We start from the raw sequence: 20,395 nt of genomic DNA, 5'->3' as shown, positions 1-20,395 counted from the left end.
GTGACATGTCTTTAGGACACGTGCTCGGCTGGTAGTGCGTGCGCGCCACATGTGTCCACTGTCCACATGGCACGGCTCCGGGACTGACAAGCGGCTGTCAGAAGCTCTGACTTTTTGTTTCTGCGGGTAATAATTTCTTTGGTGCACGGTTTTCATGCACCCGCCGGGGAGAATTGCGGTCACATCTATTTTCAAACTTGTTTAACAAAAAAGTGGTTTTCTGTAGTTTTTTCCATCTAGCGTATCTTCTTTCGTTCCTCCGCTAGCCTCCTGAATATGACTCCTGGTTGTATTTTGACCCCTTCTCTTAAAAAAATAGATCCATCCTAAAAGGAACTAGATGGTTAATGATGGTTTTCCATCAAGAAGAAAAATATAGGCACCCAAATTCAAGCGAGAAGGGATCCCCCTCGAACTTGGGTGGTCACGGTGCACGACCACACTTCCCACCTTAATTAGTTGAGCAAGACTCACTTCCTATTTTGACCCCTTTTGTCGGTGTTTCGTACCACCGACCAGTGATTGTACGCCACGCTATCTTCACTTCTAATGACTAGCACAAAAGAGACAAAGGGTTATACTGGTTTGGGAAGATCCCTACATCCAGTTTCAGCAGGAGTCGTGTTCCTTGGATCAAGTGCACTAGACTTGCAACGGGGTGCTTGCAAGCAAACGTTCGTGCGATGCAAGGGTGTGTGTAAAAATGAATACGAGAGGGAGAGAAGGAAGGCCCGGTTCCCTTTATATAGGCCTAGGATCGGATGACAATATTGAGAAAAAAGAGGGGGTCCCCGAAGCCTTGCACCAATGGAACTCCTTGTCCTATCTTCTTGGCCGGTCGTAGGCTTCGCATGCCCTATATGATAGCTCCTGTATGGTGTGGGCCGCTTATGCATAGTCTGGCCTGCTCCGCGGCGTACCCCGTTCCGTCCGCCAACCCCGTGGCAGTGAACGGGACGGAAGCTGCCGCTGATGTCCGTACTGTCGGGGCAAGGAAGGAAGAAGGCGGACTCCTACTAGGATTCCTCTGTAATCCTACTAGGACTCATACCATGTAATCCTACTTGGACTCCTGGTAACCGACTAGTAATCCCGCCCCTTGAGTGTATAAAGGAGGGCAGGGGTACCTAGATCGTGAGCTCAGAACCATCATCAATAACTAACAATCAGGCTACACAACACCCAAGCGCAGGACGCAATATACAGCACCCCAAACAGGACGTAGGGTATTACGCTACTCTGGCGGCCTGAACCTGTATAAATTCGTGTCTTGTGTTCTCGCTTTTATCTTCGAGTTCCAGATCCGGCGATCCCCCACCAACCAATCTACTACATCGGGATACCCCTTGGTAGGTTACCGGGTATAAAACACCAATACGTACCGGAGATGAGTGGGTGAGCCCGAGTCAGCGGCCTGGACGAGGTGTGCTACTTCTTCCGACTTTCCTCGACCTTCTTAGTGCGCTCATGACCTCCCCACGCTGTTACGCCTGACGTTGGATCCTGCCCCGCCTGCTGGCCGTAAGGGGTCTGGCGTGGGGGCAGGGGACTTGATCTTGATGGGTCATTCCAGCGGTAAGGGAGATGATAACGCCGGGGTGCGTGGGCACGTACGACCGCGCACATGGTCTCGCTCTGCAGGTCATCCTGAGCGGTCCGAGGGGTGTAGCCTCACCCTCAAACATCCCCCCCCTGGGGGCTAAAGGTCGGCTCCCTTCGCCACATCATGTCCTTGACGTGGGGCGGTCAGGAGGGCCACACCCTGTATTTAATGCTCTCGGTATGGCATCAACTGCCCCTTGTCCAAGGAGTGGGTGGTGCGTTGTGGGCCCTTGCGGGCCTCGCCCCGATCTGGCTGAACCGGCGAGTTGTGACCCTCAACTCCCGCCCATGGAAGGTCGGGTGATGGGCCGTGGCGTCTCCTGGGGCGCCTCTAGTATGCTTCTTGCGGCTGGATCCTTAGCCTTTTTTGTGTGTGGCTGTCCTGAATCCCTTCTCGATGGTGGTACAGGAACATGTCACTTCTCTACATGATGCAAATTTCAATTTTAACATAAAATCATGTGTCTCGTACGTGGGAATGCTTTATTTTCTTCTTTTCTTGCTCCAGAGAAGTCGAGAGGATGGAATAGAGCGCCTCAGCAGATTAAGAACAAATACATATTATAGGATCACCATTTCCTAGAGAAAAAAGGACGAGATGCTGTCCAGACTCTTTTCTATACCATTAGGATTTTCCAAGATATGGCAGGCTGTTTTTAGGTATGGTTGTCGATTACAGCATCCAATTTGGATGAAATCGTATGACAGCCTTGCCGAAACTAGTAAAGAGTAAATCGTATTCTTTAGAACAAAGCAAATCAAAGGCATCTAGCTTTTTTTAAAATAAGATAACCAATACAAGAAACGAAATAAACCTTGAAAGCACACGTAATTCCACGAAAACTGTTTCCAGAAACAAGTTCCATCGGAATTTCTCTTTGCGCTGTTCTCTTTTCCGAGTTTTCCCACCTACTTTCATCTCTATCGACTCTAACCTCCCCCAGCGCAGCATCACACATGGCGCCGCCGTAATTTCCCATGCTCACTCAGCAAGCCATGCTTGCGCCAAGAAGACAAGCCGGGCCCACGCGCCAGGGGCAGCGGCATTTATTCACCCCCGCGAAGTTTCGTCCACGACTCCGCCACGCCCGCGCCCGCCCGCTACTTGCAGGCAGGCCCCGGCGGCGACTGACCTCCCCCGCCCCCGCGCTATATAAACCCCGGCGCCGGAGGCCACCATTCCCCAAGAGAGACGCATCCGCCCCCACCACCCACTCCCACACGCACAAGCCTTCCCTTCCCCATCCCCCCCTTCCCCAGCGACCCAACCCAGAACCCACTCCACTTCCCCGGTGAGGCTGAGCGTTCCACCACCACCACCACCACCACAAACGACGACGACGGCGAGCCACCGCGAACACGGTGGCGACAGGTTTGTTCTCTGAACCCTTCTCGTAGACGCTAGCTAGGAAAAGGAGGCCTTTTCCGGGAGCCGTTCTTGCTGGTGCTATTTGATCGAGCAAGGAAGCGTCACCCGGAGAAGATTCGAGCTTTGATTTCAAACCCTTTCGTCTTCCTCTTCCTTGCATTAGGGAAGAAGAACAGAGATCCGGAGAACCTTTTTTTCTCTCCTGGATTAGTTTGTCTGTTCTCGTAGAACTTTCTGTTTTCTTTTAGCTTCCTTTTTGTTTTGTTGCTTTCTTCATCTAGCAAGCTGGAAAAGGGTCGTTTTTAAGCCCCCTTTCAGGCTGCACCAACCAAACCATCCCTGTTCTTCGCTTTTACAGAAGAAACAGGCCCCCTTTTTTCAAATTTCTTTTTCAGTTCAGTTTTTGGACAAAAAAAGATTCGATTTTTTTCGCCAGTTTTTAGCTCTTGCTAGTCTTTTGCTCATCTTCGTAATGGCAGCCATAGATTTGGACACAAACCAGCTGAGCTCCTCCTCGTCGTCCTCCTCGGACCAGGAGCTCATGAAAGCACTCGAACCTTTTATCCGGAGTGCTTCTTCCCCCACCTCCTCCACCTCCACCACCACCTCCCCCTTCTCCTACCCTTACGTCTACCACTCTGCTTTGCCTCAAGATTCGTACTACTACCAACCTGCCGCCGCCGCCTCTTCTTGCACCGCGCTCCCGCCACCGCCGCCAGCTCCCACCACCACCTCCTTCTCGCAGCTCCCGCCCCTGCCGCCCTGCTCCTCGTCGTACGCCATGCCGACGGCGCCGTACCAGACGTTGTCGATGGACGCCGCGGCGGGGCTGGCGCTGAACCACCTGAGCCCGGCGCAAATCCAGCAGATCCAGGCGCAGCTCCTGTTGCGGCAGCAGCAGCGGGGCCTGGTGGCGTCGCTCCTCGGCCCGCGGGCGCAGCCCATGAAGCAGGCCGGGGCGGTGGCGCCGCCATCGACCGCCTCGAAGCTGTACCGCGGCGTGCGGCAGCGGCACTGGGGCAAGTGGGTGGCGGAGATCCGCCTGCCCAGGAACCGGACGCGGCTGTGGCTCGGCACCTTCGGCTCCGCCGAGGACGCCGCGCTCGCCTACGACAAGGCGGCCTTCCGCCTCCGCGGCGACGCGGCGCGCCTCAACTTCCCGTCCCTCCGCCGGGGCGGCTCGCACCTCGCGGGCCCGCTCGACGCCTCCGTCGACGCCAAGCTCACAGCCATCTGCCAGGGCCTCGCCGCCGCGCCCGATTCCAAATCCGCCGCCGCTGCCCCGGAATCGCCCAAGGCCTCGGCGTCCACGACCACGACGGAGGGCGACGAGTCGGTGCACTCCGCCGGCTCGCCTCCTCCCCTACCGGCGTTCCAGCAGCAGCAGCAGCAGGTGGCGCCGGTCCCGGAGATGGCGAGCCTGGACTTCACGGAGGCGCCGTGGGACGAGTCAGCCGCCTTGCACCTGAACAAGTACCCGTCATGGGAGATCGACTGGGACTCCATCCTCTCGTGATCAAGCCAACAAGCTCAATCACGCGCTGTAATTTTTGTCAATGGGTCTAATTTAATTAACCTGCAGCCGCCGCGGATCCGATGGAATATTAGACATCGGGCCGCCGTGGCTGCGAGTAGGGTTTAAGGAGCTCGTCGAACGTAGCGGTCATTAAGGAGAGGGTTTAAGCTAAGCTTTACCATTTGGTCGTCATGGAGTAGTACAAGTGTTGTATTAAGATTATTCATTAGCGTCATGTATGGTAACTAGTGATCTCCTGGTTGCTTCGCCGGTTGTTTTTTCTCTCCCGGCAAGGCCAGTTGAGGGTGTAAGTGTAATGAATTGTTATGTAACTGTTGGTTACTTGCTGAATTTGAATTTTGTCTAATCTGTGCAGATGTTTCTCTGTTTCATGGCTCCAATAGTTAGCTTCTAAGCACTCGGAGGATGTTTTTCTATTATGCTTGTTTTATGACTTTAATTGCTGCATAACTGTATACATGATGACAATTGGAAAGGCTTTGGCTTCTTGAATGTTACCTTCTAGCTTCTGCTGTATTTTTTTTTTTGAAAACTTGCCTGCAAAAACTCTTTGATCATACATAAATATATAATTTAGGGATATGCGGTAACTAGATTCAAGTAGGTATTTTGCCCTAGTTCCATACCCCACAGGCAACAATCCTTGTTCCATAATCCAAATGCACATGTGTCATCAAGGACACATTGAGGTAGCTTATTAGGCTAAAATTTCTTGAGTAACTACATTCGTGGCCCCTGAGTGCAAGGGACATTGTACCTTGTTATAAGCATCGGAATGCAAAAAAGTATGGAACAAGGAAAGTTAAGAAGAAAGGAATGCTTGGTCAAAAAAGTGTTATTCTTCTTTTGCAATCCTACTCTTTTAAAAAGCTTAACGTTTCAAATTAGAGCTGCGCGTGCAAACTTAAGAATCACGCAAGCACCATGAAAGAGGCCCATTTGCAGGTACTTATATGTCTTCCAAGTTGAAAATTTACACAAGCATCGTCGCCTTCTGGATTGCTCACATCAGTAGCTTATCTTCAGAAAGGGACCTTAAGGTCATCAGGAATGAGAAGCCAAAAAAAAAAAACTCCACTCATGCATATATTGTATTTAATCTGTTCATGATCCATGTTGATGAAGTAAATAGGATTATAAACTATTAAGTGAAGAAATAGTTAGCATTAGTTTGTGCCCGTATGCTAAGCACTGTCAACGGTTTTTCTTTACTTATTGCAAAGAATTCTAGTATTGGGTTTTCATAAGGTTTTGCTTATAGACCAATCCCAACTATTCCTAAAAAAACTGTCATCGTGAACACTCGTATTATTTTTTTAGAACACATAGGATAGCTATACATTGATATATGTGTGGGTAACACCGATATGGAAGTTGAAATTGAGTTGATGCTTGTCTAATCTGATGTGGACAACCCGGACAAACACAATTGCAATGAAAATCAAGTTAACTCACTTGGATTCAAATTAGTCACAAAATCTAATGTGAGCAGTGTGCACGCCGCTAGACCTTTTTTTTTTTAACATAAGCAGCGAAGAACCACACATGGGCCGTGGAGGGCTGTGGAAGTGTTAGGGTAAATAGAGGTGACCATTGCCCAAATCCGCGAGAGCGAGAGCCATGGATCTGGCTGCTGTGACACCAACACCACCGAAGATGGGTGGCACCCTAGCAGAGACGGAGAAGAACAGGGAGAGTTGACTCGATGGAAGTAGAGGAAACAACTTGGGCAGTGGAATTGGGATCCAACAGTCGTGGATTGTTTGCTGAAAGTTCATCGAAATCGGCTGCACTTTAGCACCTCTCCGTTATCCTTTTTAAGAGAAAGGAAGCTCGTAGCAGAATTCTCTGCTGACAGCTCTGCTGATAGGAGTAGGAACCAGAAGCCAAGTCGGGGAATCCAGAGATAAGACGAGATTAGATGACTCGATGCGGTGCAGGCGCATGCAGCGCCATTGCTGTACAAGGGAACATATGCTGTGGCTCCCGTTCTCCACGTTGCCACACGGAGGACGGGACGGGGAGTGGCTGCCGATCCCAAAGAAGCCTTGTTAATTCACCCGTGGGGGGCATCCAAAGATAACGAACGGATTCCGCGACCAGGGAAAAAAGGTCGCCGGGAGCATACGGTGCCGTTCACACATCTATCTCGGCAGAAACCGCCGCACGCCGCGGGCCTGCTGCAGATCTGCGAAAGAACATGGCAGTTTCCAAAGCTGCTGCAGCGGAGTATTGGACTGGGTCCGAGTCCGAGTCCGAAAAGCTGAGCTATATGGGCCGCAGTGAGCTCCAGCCCATTTATATTGTACAGCCCAATGTAAGGATTCGGGCCCAACAGTTTGGTCGGGTGGGTCTTGTGTGTTTGTGGTGCGAATGTAATAAGCTGCGACACAACGGGATTTCAATCCATTTGTAGGGCCGAAAATAACGGGCTTTTATACGTCGGAAGAGTAAGCATTGTTGGGCCAAAAAAGTAGCCGAAACAACAGACCCGCCCGCCCGGTGAACCCTAACTTTTGGGCCAACATTACGACCTTGCCTGCACAAATTTTGTAGAGAACAATGCTGCTGTCTATCTGTTGTCTCTATAAGCCACAGTCATAAGCTTTCTTTGCTTTTGCTTCCAACAAACAAAACAAGAAGAAGCTTTCTTTGCAACGCGTTATCTGGATAATCCTGTGTCATTCATTTGGATACTTTCTTGTAAAATAGAGGATGTTCGTACGTTTCGGTTTCGAGGAGAAAAAAAAGGGAATATCTCCGAATATTTTCGATTTCATTTTTCTATTCCTGTGGCAAGCAGTCAGTAGTAACCTCCCTCACCAATGGTTGCTGGACAGGACCGGTGCATATATAAATCCAGGCCTTGGCGTGCGCGTACGCGCTCGCGCGGAGCATATGGCGACACGAGGGGCGCCAGTTTGCTGCTGCTGATGCTTTGCTTTGGATCGACGACATATCCATGCATGCATGCCACCAATGGAATCTCGTAAGCTGTTTCCGGCCACTTTGCAGATTCCAGCAATCCAGCTCACTCCCCTCGAGGAGAATCTAGGTCAGCGCGCGCGCGCGCGCGCGTACGTGATCTAGATTCCAACGCGAACATGTGTGTGGCTGCAGCTCGGTCTGATGACATGCATGCGAAAAGGACCCAGCTGCATGCACAACGCAAGCCCAGTGTATATGCATTGGCTAGCTATACGCAGTAGTGCATTGATAGTCAGGGATGAACAAGTGGCCATTGTTTTCTAGCAGCTTACCAGTTAGCATGTGTTGCCGACGGCTGACGGCGTCTGCTTTTATAAAACGACTCTGATCAAGCCTGACGATGGCATGCATGGAGAGACGAAGACGACGGAGATCGATCGATCAGGCCACGTGAGGTGAGGGCCTCATCGTGGCCATCTGTTTCCCCTCGGGATGATTGCTCTCCGCCGGAGCTACCGCATGCATGCGCGCAAGTTGCCGACGAGCTCTCGCCTCTCGCAACGATAGAATATACGTGTAAAGTACGTAGGCCGATCGACGATCTTATCGTCTCGGTGCCATCAATGATTATCGAAGCTAGCCATGTGGGTCGAGGAGAGCATGTCCGGTGAGACGGTGAGTAGCTAGCTCCACGTCAACATCTACAGGTATCCTCTACGTCAATGATAATTGCCGGGTGATCGACAAAGTTTTTGGTGTGACATGTAGACAGAAGAGATTAGATAAGCTTGTGCATTGCCGTATTGGTTTCAGGCGTATGCGTGGAAGGCTGGAAGCAGATGTGAGTGTGTGTCAATATGAGAGAGAGAGAGAGAGGGAGGGAGAGGCGCGTGCAGGATCTTTTACTGAAAGCAGAGCGCACTGCGGAAACAGCTGCACGGTCGTGTCCAGAAGGTGGCGCATGCATGCGGCACAGTGCGCGCGACGCGAGCTTTGTGGTCGGCCGGGAACAACGCCGGCGCGGCCTCAGCCACAGCGACGCCCCCTGCCACGAGCGGACGGACACGTGCACGTGCATGCATGCGCGCTCGCACGGGCGTGCAGTGGTGGGGCCGTGCCGTGCGGCTCTCTCCCCTAACCGGCAAAAAAATTCCGTAGATCCCAATCCACGGGACCCTCTATTGTTGAACGTCGTGTGGCCACTCCGTCAATCCGATGACGCCCAACACGATTTAATTAAGATTTAATTAAGCTCGGCTCAGTTCGCATGGCTCAGTTCTCAGTTCTCCCATCGCCAAAGCAGTGCATGTACACGCGGCTCCTCACAGGCACTTTTCTACATTCGACGTTGAGGACGAAGTAGGCGGAGCCGCCGCTTACGGCACCACGGAACCGCGCGGCATCGACGCAAAGCTGGTCGAGCAACGCAGAAACAGGACGCGGTCCGCTCCAGCCGTTCCTCCCCACCCCATCGCACATTGTTCCAAGCCATCGCCGGCTTCCATCGTGTGTACCCACACCGACAAAGCACTGGCGAGATCCCCCGAGGCTCCGCTGTTGTCCGTCGCTATGGGCCGGGTGACGACGGCCAGCAGCTCGCTGCGGGACTCGAAGATTTAGGACCTGTTTGGATGTATATGTCCTAAACTTTAGGACACATCACATCGGATGTTCGGATGCTAATTAGGAGGACTAAACATGAGCTAATTATAAAACTAATTGCACAGATGGAGTCTAATTCGCGAGACGAATCTATTAAGCCTAATTAGTTCATGATTTGACAATGTTGTGCTGCAGTAACCATTTGCTAATGATGGATTAATTATACTTAATAGATTCGTCTCGCGAATTAGTATAAAGGTTCTGCGGTTAGTTTTATAATTAGCTCATGTTTAGTCCTCCTAATTAGCGTCCGAATATCCGATATGATATGTCCTAAACTTTAGGACATGTCATCCAAACAGGTCCTTAGATGCATAGTGCCTGTTGGGTCACGCGCTTGTCTGGAGTAATTTCTGCCGGCATCGTATGGAGTTCTTGGACCACGCCGTCGTCATCACCGCGAAGCCGGCGGTCACGCGCAGCTTCGCCACGAGAACTGAGAACTGAGCCATGCATGAGCTGAGAACTGAGCTGAGCTTAATCGAATCGCGTTGGGCATCGTCGGATCGACGAAGTGGCCACGTGGCGTTCAACGAGAGAGAGTTCCCGTGGATTGGGATACGCGGTCCGTTACCATGGAATTTTTTTCCCCTAACCGACCACGCAGACGGCAGAGACGGAGAGACCCAGTGCGCGCGCGACAACCGATGCGGGAGCCGGCCGGCCGGGGGATCGGAGCTAGTAGCTGCTAGTGGGCGGCACGTCACGCTTGCAGTTGCATGCAGCCGGCCGGCGGCCGGAGGAGGGGCCCCTCGGCCGCGCGAGCTGTCGAGCCAGCGCGGCCGTGCAGATAGGTAGCGCGCGGCCCCGGCACCCAACACGGAGCTAGCGCTACTGGTCACGGGTCACCACCCGTCGTCGCGGCCGGCCAATTGATGATGATGATGCGTCACGTCGATCCGGCCGGTCCCCCCTCTCTCGCGTGCTCGCGCTCGCGCTCTCTTTGCCCGGCCTCTGGGTGTTCCAGGTTGACGTGAAATGACATTCGTGCGACGACCAACAGCCGTGGTAGCTAGCAAAGCTAGTGACCGGCCGGTGGCTGGGCTGGGAGGCGCTTTGGTCAGCTTCGGAGCCCCGAAGCACACAGGTCGAGAGGATGAAGAGACAGGGCTGCTATCTGCGAAATGCAAAGCTCTACGTGATGGCTGATGGCTTGATGCATTGCACAGGGGCAGACCGGTGATGGCCAGTAGTGGGAGAGATATGGTGGAGGACGGCCTGACAGGGGCCCCACGGTGTTAAAAGGGGGGTCGACGAACGACGAAAGCTTCAGCGGCAAGATAGCCGGTAGTCGCTGGCCGGCCGGCCAGCGCTGTTTGAGGCGGGCGGTGGTCCTTTTGGGCTGTGGCTGGCGATGAGATCTTTGGTCAAGCTAGGGCGATGACCATACTGCTAGCAGTGCACGAAAGCTACCCGGCCGGTAGTAGTTCGACACGACGGCACCAACCATCATGGTCGTCGTCGTTGCTACACCGCCCGGTTAGGGTTAGCTAGCTGCTAGGGCAGGAAGAGTAAACGAAGCTGATTGCGTAAACCGTCACAGACGTACCGCACTAGGGAAAAAAAATTGTGCTGGCACGTCGAAATTAGTGTGCTCACGGACGAAATTGGTACCCGCTAGCACAAAGGTGACCAGGGCCGTCGGGCGAGCGCCCGCTACCATAGATGGCTTTGTGCTGGCAGGTGACCTAAGCGCTCACCAGCGTGTGATCTAAGCATCTGTGCTGGCGGGTGCATTAGGTGACCCGTCAGCACATATGCTGCCCAAATAAGGCCGCGGACAGTTTCTTTTCCAGCCCACCTTCCATTTGGAGCTTGCCCGAGAGGAGTTCGGGAATAGCTCCAAAAATACCAAATCTAAGGGGGAAGATTTTGCTCTTGTTTTCTTTGGAGGAGGTGGCTATAAAAGGTGAGTTTGTGCCATTCCAACCTTTTTCAAGTTCTATCCATCATTTCTAGCTTCATTAGGTTGTCATTTAGATCTAGATCTAGACCTAGAAGAGAGAGGAGGGAAGAGAGAGAAAATAATTAGAGATGGATTATTTTTTAAATAAAATTCTATGGTCATATTATAACCATTACAATACTATGTTTGTCATTTTAATGTAATATAGAATTAAGTTTGACTTATTAATTATTGTTTAGTAGATCCATAGTTTTAATTAATGAGGTTGGTTGAATTTAATATATAATTGAGTTTGATCTTTTTTCTTTCTACTTATTAATTACTACATCCATGGTTTAATTGAGCTTGTAGAATTGAGTTATTAATTATTGCACCATAGCTCATTAAATTAGTTAATATAACATAGAATTGTTGTCATAGGTTGTTAAAAATGGATCATAGAGCATGTATGTATGGCATACGGAGACATTCGCATACATTCATGTCAGAGGTATCAAAGTTTATCGAGGCTGCGGAGAAGCACGCTCGCAGTTGCAAGACAAAGCAAATACGTTGTCCGTATTTTGACTGCAACAACAATATTGTATGGGATTTGTTGCATGGGAGGATACTGATGTCATCAAGAGGCATTTGATAAAGCAAGGTTTTGTGGATGGATACACAATTTGGTATCACCATGGTGAGGTAGGAGGTACTTTCAACAACACAGACATCGATGCTATCATGAAGTGGGTGGTGATGCTGCAAACAAAAATGATCATGTTATGATGAATGATGGTTATGACCATGTAGATCAAAGTGGTGATCAAACAGATGCGCGTGTGGAACCACAGGTGGACAAGGAATGTGATGTTGATACGGAGGGCATGTTGCACCACATTGAACTGGAAGTGTTGCTAGGGAGTGCTAAAGGGTTAGAGAATTTTGAGACACTCAAGAAGGCAGCAAATGACCGTATGTATGAGGGCTGTGGGAAGGAGTGGATAGTTTTGCGTTTCGTCCTTCATCTTCTAATCCTGAAAGCTGAATTCGGTTGGTCAGATAATAGTTTCAATGATGTCCTTACTCTGCTGGGCAAGTTGCTTCCGAAGCCTAACTTTGTGCCAAAAACACATACGAAGCAAAGAAGATTATCAATCGATTGAAGATGTGTGTGCAAAGAATACACGGGTGCATGAACCACTGCATATTGTACCGTGATGCGTACGCAGTATTGGAAAAGTGTCCAAATTGCGATGCTAGCCGTTACAAAAGTAATGCCGATTTTCGTGAGGACCGTGCCGGTTCCTCCATCGGGAATAAGAGGAAGAAGGGTGCAAAAAAAAGTGCTGGTGCTCAAGGGGAGGACGAGTCTTGTATAGGTACTGACACGACGACTCAGCGCAGAGTCTCTGCCTTGGTGATGTGGTACTTGCCGGTGGTGGACTGTCCGAAGCGTTTGTTCTCAAACCCAAAGATCGTTGAACTGATGACTTGGCATGCTGATCGCCCAGCAAAGGCTGACGAAAAGCTTTGACATCCTTCCGGCGCTCGCCCGTGGAGGACCTTCGATGTCAATCATCCAGAGTTTTCAAATGAAAAAAAGGAATGTACGGTTCGCGTTGAGTACAGACGTCATAAATCCATTTGGCGAAAGAAACAGCACGCACAACACATGGCCAGTGCTGATGACCATATACAACCTTCCCCATGGTCATGTTACAAGAGAAAGTTCCTTTTGCTAACCATTCTCATACAAGGCCCGAAGCAAACTGTCATCGACATAGAAGTTTTCCTTGAGCCATTGATGGAAGATATGCAGAAACTTTGGGAAGATGGGGTTCGGATGTACGATGAGTACAGACAGGAGCACTTCACACTAAGGGCCATTATCTTTGTTACCATCAATGATTATCCCGCCCTATTTATCCTGACAGGTCAGGTAAAAGGTAAGACAACATGCGTAGTTTGCTTGAATGGAACATGATATGTGTACTTTAAGGGATCTATGAAGATAATGTTTATGTGGCACATGCACTTCTTATTGAAGACGCACAAATACCGCAGGATTAAGGACTTTTTCGATGGCACCAATGAGAATGATTTTGCTCCACAACCAGCTACGTGTAAAATAGTATTTGAAATGTACGAGAAGGTCAAGTTCAAACTCGGTAAGAAGTCATTAGCTGGTGCGGATAATTCGAAAAAAGGGAAGGAAGCAGGGTAAAACTACAGACGTCGTTGACGTGCCGTTTAAGAAGATGTCTATCTTCTTTAAGTATTTTCCATACTGGCAAGAGCTGGCGGTGCACCATGCCATTGATGGGATGCATCTTCAGAAGAATATGATCGATAGCACCATTGAATTCTTGACCTTATTAGGCAAGGCAAATGATAGACTAAAATCACGTAAGGATTTGGTTAACCTTCAAATCAGGCCAGAGCTCCACCCGCAAGAACTTTCTAATGGTAAGCAATACCTTCCCCCGGCTAGCTACAACTTAAAACCAGATGAGAGATTGGCTATGTGCAAGTGCTTGCGCGGGTTGAAAGTGCCGACCGAATTCATATCCAACATTCAGTCACTAGTCTCATTGAAGGATATGATGCTTGCCGGCTATAACTCTCATGATTGCCACATGGTCCAGCAAATAACTGAACTAGGGCCTATGTACTTCCATCAGATGTGGACATAGGAATAGTTCATGTCGACTCTCAATGGATACATCAGAAACAAGGCATTTTCAGAGGGCAACATGATCAAGAGCGACCATACAGAAGAGCGTGTTGATTGCTGCATAGACTACATAAAAGATAAGAGAGCTATTGGTTTACCGGAATCTCAACACGAGGGTAGATTGTCCGGGAGAGGTACCACTGGAATGAAAAGATTCATCGACAAGGACAACTATCAATTGGAAAAAGCGCATTCAAGTGTTCTACAATAGCCCTTCATTGAGCAACACCTAAATGAGGTTCGTGGAGAAAGTAATGGTCGCTCGGAGGATTGGATCATCAAAGAGCAAAAGCACCATTTCCCATCATGGTTGAAGGACCAGGAGCATCTATTTGAACGAAATTCCACAGATGAAGTAATATTGACTAGGTTGGCATCTAGCCCATCAAGCAATGTCACCTTATGACAAGCATACGAAATTAATGGATGCACACTTTATACCACCGCAAAGGACAACACAAGCGTGGCGTACCAAAACAGTGGTGTTCGCATAAAGGTGATTGATACATCCGGACACAACATAACTTACTACGGTTTCATAGAGGAAATATGTGAACTTGACTATGGAGTGAATATCCGGATCCTAGTCTTTTGGTGCCAATAGGTTAAACACCTGAATGGCATTACATATGACAATTATGGGTTGACACTTGTAGACCTAGCCAATGTAGGTCACAAAGATGACCCATGGGTACTCGCTGAGCATGTCACACATGTATTCTACATAACCGATCCTATGAATGCAAAGAAGCACATTGCTGTCTTTGGAAAACAAAGGATCCTTGGAGTTGAAGGTGTAGTGGACATTGAGGATTACAATCAGTACAAGAAATTGGACCTGTTCAAAGACCATGAACAAAGAATCAAGCGTGTTGAACCAAGTATTGATAAATCCATAAAGCCATGGTTACGTAGTGACTTTGAAGGAAGAATCGTTAAAGGATAAATTAATATTTCTTATTAGTTATGTTGTAAGACTTATTAATTATCTTGTAAGATTTTATTAATGTGGATTAGACTTAATTATCTTGTAAGACTTTATTAATGTGGATTAGACTTTATTATTTGTAACTGATACATAAGAAAAGGGTAGGGGTACATCCATGCCACAATACAATAGAACCAATTCTAATAATAATGCAATTTCGTACAACAATACTTAAGGTATTAGAGAGAATAAGTTCAAATCCATAAGAAAAGGGTAGGGGTAAATCCATGCATGTTACATATTTCATCCTTCGTGTCGCTTCCTTAGATATGGAACATAGTTAAGGTCTCCAATCGTCCGGCATAGAACTTCATCAAGAAAAGTTAGAGCACGGATAAGTGCACTCTCCTTCACTTCACATGGACGATCACATACACTACCATAAATCTCGAACAATGGATAGGTCAACTGTTGTGGCCCGTAGGAAGTGAGATAAGCCTGGAACTTCCAATCTCTAGTGAAATCCAACACATCCAAGACTTAAGCCAAAATTGCACAAAAGCTCGTTGCCGCATTGGTAGTACCAAAGAGATCCTAAACGATGATAATAACGTGATGAAAGTTAAAATCTATAATATAACTAAAGTTAAAAGAATGATAAAAGAATGTTCCATACCATGTCATGTTGATTAAGCCGACAAAGCCTCTCAGTAGTCACAATCACATTGCTTTCTCCCTCCTTGAGCTGCTTTATTCGAAAATATGAGAAGTCTGGCACAAAGTACCCATGATCCTTAATCTGCTGTAGGCAGGCCTCCATGGTGATCCTCTCAAAAGTTACCCTATTTGATGCTACTTGACCCAATGCGACAATTGAAACCATCGGGATGGCCTCTCCTGGTGACATCGAGATGACATCTGTTTCTCGAATAGGTACTTAAAAAGAGATATGTACTCTTTTAAAATGAGGTTCACCAACAACCTCAGTTTGCACTAAAGGAGAAGTACCATCTAATAGTATTGATAAGCTACATTATATGTAAGTAAATTTAGAAACTATTCATGTGTAGTATAAAAATCAATTACACGAAGGAAAGAATATTACTATGTTGGGAACTTATCCTTTGCTTCAATGGCCTTGTGGCAAGTCAAAGACGGCATTAGTGAAGTGAAATCCTGGATGACAAGACAACGGTGGCTCCTCGGACATATAGTGTCCCCTGCCACGTCCACAGCTGCTACCACCACTAAAATTTGTCGAGCAAATCTAATTTAGTTTTTGGAGCTTTTCCCGAGCTCCTCTCGGACAAGATCGGTCCAAATGGAAGTCATGTGTGCACAAAGATAACTAAATTTTATTAAAATCTAAATTTGTCAAACAGTCATGATAATTGGCACGTAAGAACTTTACCAGTGCACCAACATAGGGAAAAATAATAATACAATTTTGAAATAGTATAACTGTACATCCTTCCCAAATGGATATCCAAGTCATAATCACCGTATAACTCATAAGGTGTTTCGACCTATAGTGACATGTGGACTAAATAGTCAAAACATTTGTGTTATGTATAAAAATATATTTTTTACATGCACTATAAAACATTTATGTTCAGGTCTAGAAGTTTGAAATATTTTTGAACTCATTTAGCAAGTATTTAAATTGTTTGAAATTTGGTGAAAACTCTGTGCGGGCAGGTGCTTAACGCCACTCGTCAGCACAAAGGATCTGTGCTGGCAGGCACAATTGTCACCCGCCAGCACAGAGGAGCTATGCTGGCGGGCGGCGTTAGTGCCCGCTAGCACTGATGCCTCCCTGTAAAGGTCGGGGGAGCACTTGAAATTTACTAAGTCCCATCGCGAAATTTGAAACATGCCATCAGGCTGCCAAAATTTCGTGCCGGATTTTCCACCACGCCGTCGCTTCTCCAGCGCCGCCACACCTCCCTCCTTCCCAACGTCGCCGCGGTCGTCGAGAGCCGCCGCACCACCTACCACCTCCTCCCCGAGTGCCACAACTCCTCCTCGAGGCCGCGCTGCCCCTCGGTGATGCTGCATGGTTGCTCCTCCCCGAGTCCTGCTTCCGCCCCGACTGCAGGCGCGGTGCCTCCTTCTCCATCGCTGCTGCTCATACCCGAGGCACCGCTCATCCCTGAGGCCTACGTGCCGCCGCTGGTCCGCCCCGATGCCATTGCGCCTCTTCCTCTTCCTCAAGCCGCCGCATCTTCCTCTCCCCGAGCCCAAGAGGTTGCTTTTTTATTTTTTTTCATGCAAATATAATTATTGGATTGCAAATTATGGTAGGAAAGAAAATGTAATAAAAAAAATTGGTTTATAAATATTTATGGATTGCAATTTTCATGAATAATAAATATGTATAAATTATGATAGGAAAAATTTGGTGTACAAATATGTATTGATATGTATAAATTCATGAATAATAAATATTTATAAATTATGATAGGAAAAATTTGGTGTACAAATATTTATGGATTGTAATTTTCATGAATAATAAATATGTATAAATTGTGATGGGATAAATTTGGTGTACAAATATGTATTGATAAGTACAAATTCATGAAAAATAAATATTTATAAATTGTAATAGGAAAAGTTTTGTGTACAAATATTTATTGATATGTATAAATTCATGAATAATAAATATGTATAAATTCATGATACTGATATGTATAAATTCATAAATAATTTTTAACTGCAAGTATTACAATTTTGCATATTAAGAGCGATGGACAACAATGAGAACAATGTTGAATCCTCCGAGGAGTCAAATTCTCACAATGATTGTGGATCGTATTTTACTCCACTTGAGTACGAACCAAGCCCACCTAGGTCTCGCAGGTGTCCAGTTGAAAATGACGCTGAATACAATCCAGCCATGGATCATTAGGTACCTGCATGCACATACATATACTAGCTAGTGATATGTATGTTGTTCACATGGAGATGATAAACTCCAACTATTGTTTTCTCTATAGAACGATGACCAATCCCCGATGGATTCCCCGCCGCGACATCGTAGAACATCTACTCTGCATGAGGAGGAGGTAGCTGCCTCTGTACCACAACCTTCGGCTACTACTGCTTCTAGTAGTAATCCAAAAAGGAAACATAGGGAACGAAGCCGAAACCAGATCCCTGATAAAGGTACACTCGTAATAGAAGAGCTTGGCAAAAGGTGAGCCCATATTACCTGAGGGGATATCTGCTAGGTTTTGGAACATATATGGAGCTATTGTCAAGAATGAATTTTAGAACTGTATCACGACTAGTAATTGGAAGAAGGTGCCTAAGACTACAAAGGATGTTTGTGGGCCATAGTAAAAGAAAGGTTCACTTTTCCTAAAGGTCAAGAGAAATTCACAAGACACTTTGCTGAGGGCGTTCTAGGGAGATATTTCAGGAATTGGAGGTCTACTCTTAATAAAGAATATGTCCAGAAAGACAAGAATGCTAGGGATGAATTCGGAAAGATTCCTGCAAACATATGGGAAGAGTTTAAACAATAGAAGAACATGTCGGAAGCAAAAGCCTTGAGCGAAAAAAATACCGCGAAGGCTATGAAAGCCACGGAGAACCCCCGTCACTTTGGTGCGGGTGGGTACGCTGCCAAGATAGCTAAATGCAGGAGAGGGGAAGAAGAACGGAGGAGAGCTGGTTTACCGGATATGTTTGTAGGCTTGGATGAGAGCAGCAGGAATTGGGTACTAGCTTGAACGCTGACTGTAACACCCGATGCAAGGTTACATTCAAGAATCCCTCAACAGAGCTAATTTACGAGAGGTTGGCATAGCTCGTCGAGGCACAAAAGAAGGGTCTTTTCCAGCCCGACAGGGAGAAAGGTCAGCTAACCGCCGTGATTGGAACCGCGGAGCACTCTAGGCGTGTTCGAGGGATGTCATCAACATTGCCCTGGGGTAAAGCATTCCCCAACGACCAAGCAATCTACAGGAATCATGACCGTTATAAGAAAAACCTTGAAGACAAGATGAGGGAAATCGCCATACAGGAATTCTTAGAGTTCTTGGCCAACCAGCACATAGCAACAGTGGCTAACCCGACAGTATCCGATGGTCAATGATAGGCAGAACCAACAATGCTACTTGCCCAGATAGGATTCGTTGCTCCGAGTAGTGCTGGCTCCATTGCAAATGTGAGGTATCCAGTTGATGACATACAAGTGGATACACTATGCAAGTAATGGCATGGCAAAATAAGTTTCGAGAGGTCGCAATCGGCATGGCAATAACGGGTCATGTGTTCCCAAAGGCACCCCCACTAGAATACGCCTGGGTGCAAGTTGTTACGGTGTTGGATGAGTCGTGCAAGATAGACATCCTTATTGATGAGGGGTTTGAGGTTCTCGGTGATGCGACGAACCAGTACGTACTGTGGCATCGCTGAGATATCATTCTGAATGCACCGCTAGAAAGCACACGGCCGAGCCAAGAACCACCCCTTCCAGATTCAAATGTTGACATAGACCAACCTATGCTGTCACATGTGCAGGGAGCTAACAATGAGGAAGAGTAGCCAATGTTATCACCTGTCCTAGAAGCTCTCAATGAGGATGATGGGATGGCAGCACTAGAAGGCGATGAACGGGTAGATGATTTAGAAGTTAATGATCCATCATCGCCTTCGTTGGCATCTCCACCTCCCTAGAGGCCAGCAGTACCTCGTATGGTCAGCAGATATGATCAAAAGGCTCCATCAGCAGACGTTGACAAGTTTTTAAACGTATTCAAGAAGAAGGCTTCTGGAACTCGCAGCGCCTCTCAACAAAAGGAAAAGGATCAAAACCTCAATTTATTTGCGTCACATGAGGTGCCAATGAAATATGAGCATGGCAAACCATTCTTGTATCAGTGGGATCTGCTGGAGGCCCCATGGGAATTAAATAAGCTGCATGAATAGATCATGAATGCAATGAAGCAAGGCATTCAAGAAATCACCGCGCATGTCCTACTAAGGTTTTCATTGGCGTTCTCCCATACCATATTGTGATCGATTTCGAGAATTTGCACAGACTTTATCGTCGACAATGCCTCGACATGAATCTCATTTCTGTATGGTGCTTGTAAGTCTACATGTGCCATATACATGAATTTTAATTAGATACGTATTTTATGTCAAGTACCTGAGCGACCTATTCTGCAGGATGCAATGGAGGGAGGAAGATTGACGCGCAGTAGGTTCAAGGTAGCATACCTTGACCCAGCATGAATAAGCGAGCCAGAGCACAAGCTTCAAATGATGGAAACGATCAAAGCAAAATTAAATGCAGCAGAGACACAAGCGGAGAAAGAGGCTATCAAAAATCAAGCACACAGAGAAGAAAGTCACAAAGTATCCGTATACATTGCTCGTATGATGCGGAAAAGGTCTGACAAGGATTATATCATAGCTCCTTACGATTTTGAGTAAACTAGTTTTAGTTACTATATATATATATTAGGTGCTATTTAATACCGTCTTTAATATAAATTATTTTAATATAATGCAGAGCTTATTGGATTTGCATCATGATTTTACCCAAGCTAAGAGAAGCAGTGGTCCTTGACTCAACTAGCTATGATAGAGATAGGTACAAGGAATTCATAGTATTATACAAAGTAAGATATTCCTTGGCAGTACTTATATGCATATTGATATCCTATGCACCTAAGTTGTATTACTAACTCTTGACTTTATATCCTCAAAGTGCGTACAAGCTTAACATACTAAAA

At 47.3% G+C, this 20,395-nt stretch overlaps 1 protein-coding gene across 1 annotated transcript; it reads left to right on the top strand.

Moving 5' to 3' along the window:
- Positions 1–2,773: 2,773 nt before the first annotated feature.
- Positions 2,774–4,838, top strand: LOC117854131 (ethylene-responsive transcription factor RAP2-13). The gene has a single exon (XM_034736425.2). The coding sequence runs from the start codon at positions 3,444–3,446 to the stop codon at positions 4,485–4,487; it is 1,044 nt and encodes a 347-aa protein (XP_034592316.1). The 5' UTR covers positions 2,774–3,443; the 3' UTR covers positions 4,488–4,838.
- The last annotated feature ends 15,557 nt before the right edge of the window (positions 4,839–20,395 follow it).

This window comes from Setaria viridis, chromosome 4 (genome assembly GCF_005286985.2).
Source record: "Setaria viridis chromosome 4, Setaria_viridis_v4.0, whole genome shotgun sequence".
Taxonomy (NCBI): Eukaryota; Viridiplantae; Streptophyta; class Magnoliopsida; order Poales; family Poaceae; genus Setaria; species Setaria viridis.
This window is presented reverse-complemented; position numbering and strand designations above follow the sequence as displayed.

Bases quoted from the DNA above. Each gene is read 5' to 3' on its own strand.
- LOC117854131 (XM_034736425.2), top strand. From the start codon at position 3,444: ATGGCAGCCATAGATTTGGACACAAACCAGCTGAGCTCCTCCTCGTCG.